This window comes from Acartia tonsa, chromosome 12 (genome assembly GCF_053477335.1).
Source record: "Acartia tonsa isolate MP-2025a chromosome 12, ASM5347733v1, whole genome shotgun sequence".
Lineage (NCBI taxonomy): Eukaryota > Metazoa > Arthropoda > Copepoda > Calanoida > Acartiidae > Acartia > Acartia tonsa.
In genome coordinates this window covers 1517908-1523907 of record NC_137271.1, presented here as the reverse complement: position 1 = coordinate 1523907, position 6000 = coordinate 1517908, and the positions used below count along the sequence as shown (strand labels likewise).

Genomic DNA, 6000 nt, shown 5'->3' with positions numbered 1-6000 from the left:
TTTTCATGAGCAAAAAGGCCATTAACTAAGCTTTTAATAGTGGGATTAACCAACCTATTTGGTCAAGTAGTTTTGGTGCTAGGACCATCTTTAAAAAGTCCGGTTTTATTCCACAAAGTATCCAGCCAGATATTGAAAATGGCCGGATACCCAGCCGGATATTGAAAATGGCTGGATATTCAGCCACACGAGAAACCCTAGAAATCAGCCAGATATTTGTTATCTGGCCAAAACAGTATCTGGCCCAACCCTATTATATAGGCAAGCACTTTTGTCTTTGGAAGATTACTTGCTACACCTTCTTATGTTATAATTGAGACAGCCGCTATAATCAGCACCATGTTCTAAGAAAGAATTTAAAGGTAGATGGACAGATACAACAAAAATAAATTATGTAACTAACCATCATCAGCTCCATTTTCTAGAAGAATCTTCACTATATCGGTGTGGCCTTTCCATGCTGCATTCATAAGACTGGTTTCTCCTAGATAAAAATACATTTGTTTTATATATAAAAATATTTGATTATGGAATGTAGTGGGTTTCATGGTCCAAAATATTATACAATAATAGCATTGTTTACCTAACAATCATTATCCTATAATAGTCACAGCTTCATGTTCTGATAATTAATTAAAAGGTAGATGGATAGGTACAGCTACAATAAATTATATAACTAACCATCATTATCCTGTAAATTGACATCAGCTCCATTTTCTAGAAGAATCTTCACTATATCAGTGTGTCCTTGTAATGCTGCCCTTATAAGACTGGTTACTCCTAGATAAACATACATTTTTCTTATATATAAAAATATTATGCGATTAACCCATTAGTGCCGAGCGCCACTTTTATGGGCCGATCGAGCTGAAAATCTCAGGGAAGCTTTATAATGGTAAAAACGGAATTCCAATTTTTTTGTTTTGCTCTAGTGGCGTGCACAGGAAAGTTGCAAAAAAACCCGGTTTGGCCTGGCCATAAATACCAACCAGGCATTAATACCCATTTTAGGCGGTTTCCGCCGGCATTAAAACCCGATTTTGTAGTAAAAACCCGGTTATTTCGACCAAAAATCAAAAATGTAATTTTTGAACGCCAAAAGTGAGATGAACACTTTTTAGAACTTTGATACGATCCGAAATTGAAAACTACACAACCTCATGTAATCTATAGAGCTAAAAGTAATATACAAAGCGATTTATTTCAAATTAAGTGTTTCGGCTATAGGTGCCGCCGTTTTCGGGTAAAAAAACCCTGTTTTGTTGTTGTTGTCAAAAAAGATCTATTAGTAAAACCGGGTAATAAAAATTTCAGACTCCTGACTCCCGTGCCGAACCGGGCTTATATAGGGCATAAAAAAACGATAAAAAAATCATATAGGAAATAATAATTTAAATAAAACGAATTCACAAATAGATGTACTTGTCAATAAACTTTAGATTTCATGAAAAAAATCAGCGACTTTACTAAAAAAACAAAAAAAGTAAGATGGGGTATTTTGAATTTTCATGATTTTCAAACTTTGTTGAGCTATACCGGCAAACGGAAGTAGGCAAAACTGCCTGCTCCAGGGGGAAATGAAAGCCAGGGTAGAAGAGGGGGGATTCATACTGAGAATGATGCAATTATGAAGCTGGAAACCGTTTTTTTTTACATTTTCTGGGACCGGGTTTTAATACCCATTTCGTCACTAATGGGTTAAAGAATTATGTAGCTATTTTATTTGGAAACCAATCAAGTAATGAGGATGAAACCTCCCCTTCCCCCTCCACTAAATCAGCCCCCCCTCTAGTTTTTTCAATGTCTTTTTTTTCTGTGTCAGTTGTGGTGTCCAGTCAAAGTCGGTTAGGTGGCACCAAAATTAGATAAAATTCTAAATAAATCCTAATTCCTACATTATAACTTTTAGAACATCTGAGAAAAGTGGTGTTATTACCGTTGACTGGTCCATGACCAATTTTATAACCGATTTTATGACAGATTTTTTGTCCAGCTTTTACTACAGACATATTATGAATATTGTGGCTTTTATTACAGCTAGAGACCTAAAAAATTTTGTGGTAAATCCTTGAGCAATAATAAACAGTAAGGTCATGATTGTTTGACCACTTCTTGACCAATTTTGGACCATTTTTTAATTTCCTTCCTGTAATTTTGCTGTTTATAAGCTGCCAGTCGTTGAAAACAGCTCTAGACCAGCCAAATTCTTTATCTAGTCTTTTATTGTGATAAGAAACAGCTAAAGATATTAATTGGCGCCACCAACTGCCGTTTTACCACTGTAATGGCTGAAAATGGCAGTTTCCATTATTTGGCATTTTTGGCGATGGCAAGGAAAAGTAATTTTTTTGTTTTAAAAAATAAAAGTTGGACCTAAAATTTGATAATCCTAGCTTTATAATTGGATTAAAAAAGGTAATTTTCTCTAAAAATGTACATGAACTGTCAGAAAAATTTGTATGTCTCTATCTGTAACAGGAGGTGAGATAGAGAAGGGGGAGCTAAATTATTACCCCCCCCCCTCCACCCTGTCTATTGAGGTACTTTGGGGCCCAATCTGTAAGGGTTAAAAAGTAGATAGATAGATAATAATACATTATTATTGTTTTTCAGTCCATATGTCTGACTGGTCTCTAATGGAAAAAAGATATGAAACAATAAAAGTATTATATAGAAAATCATTATTATCCTTTAAATAGTCATCAGCTCCATGTTTTTTATTAAATTTTATTAATTTAAAAGGTAGATGTATAGTAGTGTGGCCCAAATGAAGGTCTAAATCGCTTTTCAATGTGCGGAATGTAAAAATAGGTTATGTATTGTTTGTAGATTTTAGCCCTATAATTGATTTTAAGAAAAAATCTATCGCTATCTCGTCAAATGCATATTTATTTTCACCTTTACTTCCCCAAATTAAGAATGCCTTACACCAGATATAAAGCAAAACATCAAATTTTCTGTCTGTTTGTTTACAAATATTGAAATAAAATATTAAAATCACCAGGAATAAACATATAAAGAAAGAAAGTATAAAAATTTATTTTTGTACAATTACAATAATTTGGGAAAGCTAATTCATACTGCAAAATCATTGAAGAAAAATAATTAAAGATAAGCCTTACTCTTTATTCCTGGTTTAATAAAAAACAATCAAATTATTTTTTGCAATTAAATTTTTTTATTAGTATGCTTTTTTTAAAAGTTGAATATGAGAATAAGTATATTACATATTTTTTTACCTTCATTAAATTTTTTATTTTAGTAAATTGTCTCTTTATTGGCGACAATGTCTGTTGAGCCATGAAATTTATTAAAAACACTTTTTCCTATTTTATGTCTTTAAAATGTATATTTTTTAGAGTTTTTCATCATTTCTCTTCTCATAAGACTAATAGCTACTGTTTTAGTTCGACTTCTTACACAAATTATCAATTTAAATAAAACAATGTTTTTATACGTTTTTTCGGAATTATTCGGCAGGAATGGCGGTTCTGCTTACTTTTTATAATTGCTTCATATTTGAACTCTTGTTACATTATTTTAGGTTGGCAGTTATTTAATTATTTCTTGTTAAAATCATGAAAATATGAAGTTTTTGATAAAAAGCTTAAGATTGAAATTTCGAGATCAATTTTCATTGTAGAGAGGTCTAGTTTTCACTAAAAGGTCTACATTTTAGCCGGTAACATCTTTAAGGTAACCGCAAATTGATATGGTAAAGATTTAAAAATTCATGTTTTTTTGGGCCAGTCTAATGTATAGGTACAGGTACAGTATATTATTAAACTTACCATCATTAGCCTGTAAATTGACATCAGCTTCATTTTCTATTAGAATCTTTATTATATCAGTGTGTCCTCTGTCTGCTGCATACATAAGACTGTTACCTCCTAGATAAAAATAAATTTCTCTTATATTTAAAAATATTGGATCATGGAAAAACAACAAAATAGCGTGTTTCATTGTATTTTCACAGTAGCTTCTTCTCCTTTTTAATAAAAAAGAAAAAAGATATAAAACAATAAAAGTATTATGTAGAAAATCATTATTATCCTATGAATAGTCATCAGCCACTTGTTCTAATAAAAAAGGTGAATGGATAGATACAACTATATTAAATTACTTACCATCATTATCCTGTATATTGACCTCAGCTCCATTTTCTACAAGAATTTTCACTATATCAGTGTATCCTTTATCTGCTGCAAATAAAAGACTGGTTCTTCCTAGATAAAATAAAGTTTTCTAATATATAAAAATATAATACAATATGAGAATTGTGTTGCAAAACCATCATTATCCTAGCCCCATGTCTAATAAAGAAGAACAAGGATGACAACATCCATAAGTAGCGAAGCTCTAAAATAATGAAGGGATATTAGGAAAAATTTAACATAGAGCAGTTTAATACAATAAACATTATACTTTATAAAAGAAGGAAATCACGAAACCTTTAAAGTCACACAATCTTTTGAATTATGAAAACTTAAAAATCTAGGAATCAATCTAGCACCGCAATTAATGGACAAATCTTTATGAAACTTGATGGAAAAATGTAGAATATGAGCATATTCAATCCTCAATAATTTCAGATGTCAATCCTGAATAGAAATAGAGGAAATTAGAAAAAACAAAAATCTAGGAATTGATCAAGCACCTTAATTTATAGACAAATCTTAAGACAAATTGGTGAAAATATGTAGAAAAAATTTAATATAGAGCAGTGTTATACAATAAAAATTATACTTTATTAAATAAGGAAATCACAAAACCTTTCAATTCGAGCAATCTTTAAAGTCATGAAAACTTAAAAACCTAGGAATCGATCTAGCACTGCAATTAATGGACAAATCTTAATGAAACTTGATGGAAAAATGTAAAATATGAGCATATTCAATCCTCAATAATTTCAGCCCTCTATCTTGACAAGGAGTTGAGATAATCAGGAAAACATAAAAATCTTGGATCCTATCTAGCACCCTACATAATAGACAGACGGACAAAACAATGTATATATTAGATAGGCATATATAATGGGAATCTTCACTAAAAATTTCAGCTTGAATAGTAGCTGAGAAAATCACGTTTTCTCCATACCATTATGGACTGATGGATGGACGGACTACGGGCAGACATAGTGAATTATAAAGTAGCTTCACTACTGAAAAGGTAGATGGATAGATACAACTAAAAAAAAATTTTGTAACTAATCATTAATATTCTTTAAATAAAAGGTTGTTGGATAGATACAATTACTTTGAACTATTGAACTAACCATATTTATTCTGTAAATTGACATCAGCTCCTTTTTGTAGAAGAATCTTCACTATATCAATGTGGCCTTTATATGCTACATTCATAAGACTGGTACTTCCTAAATAAAAATACATTGATTTTGACTTATAGAAAAATAGAAATATTGTGCAACTAACCATCATTATCCTATAAATAGTCATCATTTTTATGTTCTAATAAAAAAAGGAAAATTAATAAATACAGCTACATTAAATTATAGAACTAACCATCATCATCCTGTAAATTGACATCAGCTCTATTTTCTAGAAGAATCTTCACTATATCAGTGTGTCCTCCCCATGCTGCATTCATAAGACTGGTTACTCCTGGATAAACATAAATTTTTTATATATATAAATATTATGCAATTAAAGAATTGTGTAGCATTTTATTTTTTGGAAACCAATCAAGGAATGGGAATGAAACAACCCCCCCCCCCCTCCACCTCCCAAAATAAAACTCATTATTCTAGCCCCATGTTTTTATAAATAATCCTAAGGTAAAAGGATGAAAACAATTACAGTAAATTAAAGAACTAACCATCATGTTCTTTTAAATGAACATCAGCTCCATTTTCTATTAGAATCTGCACTATTTCAGTGTCTCCATTGTCTGCTGAATTCATAAGACTGGTTCTTCCTAGATAAAAATACATTTTTCTTATTTTTAAAAATATTTGATCATGGAAAGAAAGCATAGTAGCTG

At 30.9% G+C, this 6000-nt stretch overlaps 2 protein-coding genes across 2 annotated transcripts in view; both read right to left on the bottom strand.

Annotated features, from left to right (window-relative positions):
• Positions 1–293: 293 nt before the first annotated feature.
• LOC145334427 (uncharacterized) overlaps positions 294–6000 on the bottom strand; it is an 11838-nt gene continuing 6131 nt past the window's right edge. Inside the window, exons 6-8 of the mRNA XM_080179881.1 lie at positions 5836–5934; positions 682–780; positions 294–484 (exon numbers count right to left, since the gene is read on the bottom strand). Coding sequence (XP_080036007.1) covers positions 399–484; positions 682–780; positions 5836–5934 — 284 coding nt within the window. The 3' untranslated portion in view covers positions 294–398. The remainder of the gene's footprint in view (positions 485–681; positions 781–5835; positions 5935–6000) is intronic.
• LOC145333688 (uncharacterized) lies at positions 2038–5610 on the bottom strand. The gene is made up of 5 exons (XM_080178898.1): positions 5523–5610; positions 5276–5374; positions 4128–4226; positions 3792–3890; positions 2038–2045 (listed from the first exon to the last, which is right to left on the bottom strand). Exons 1-5 carry the CDS (start codon positions 5605–5607, stop codon positions 2038–2040), a joined length of 390 nt encoding a protein of 129 aa, XP_080035024.1. The 5' UTR covers positions 5608–5610.

Coding starts and splice junctions, on each gene's coding strand:
- LOC145333688 (XM_080178898.1), bottom strand. CDS start 5,607: ATGAATGCAGCATGGGGAGGACACACTGATATAGTGAAGATTCTTCTA. Junction 5,375..5,522: donor CAATTTACAGGATGATGATG/GTTAGTTCTATA, acceptor ATTTTTATTTAG/GAAGTACCAGTCTTATGAAT. Junction 3,891..4,127: donor CAATATACAGGATAATGATG/GTAAGTAATTTA, acceptor ATTTTTATCTAG/GAGGTAACAGTCTTATGTAT.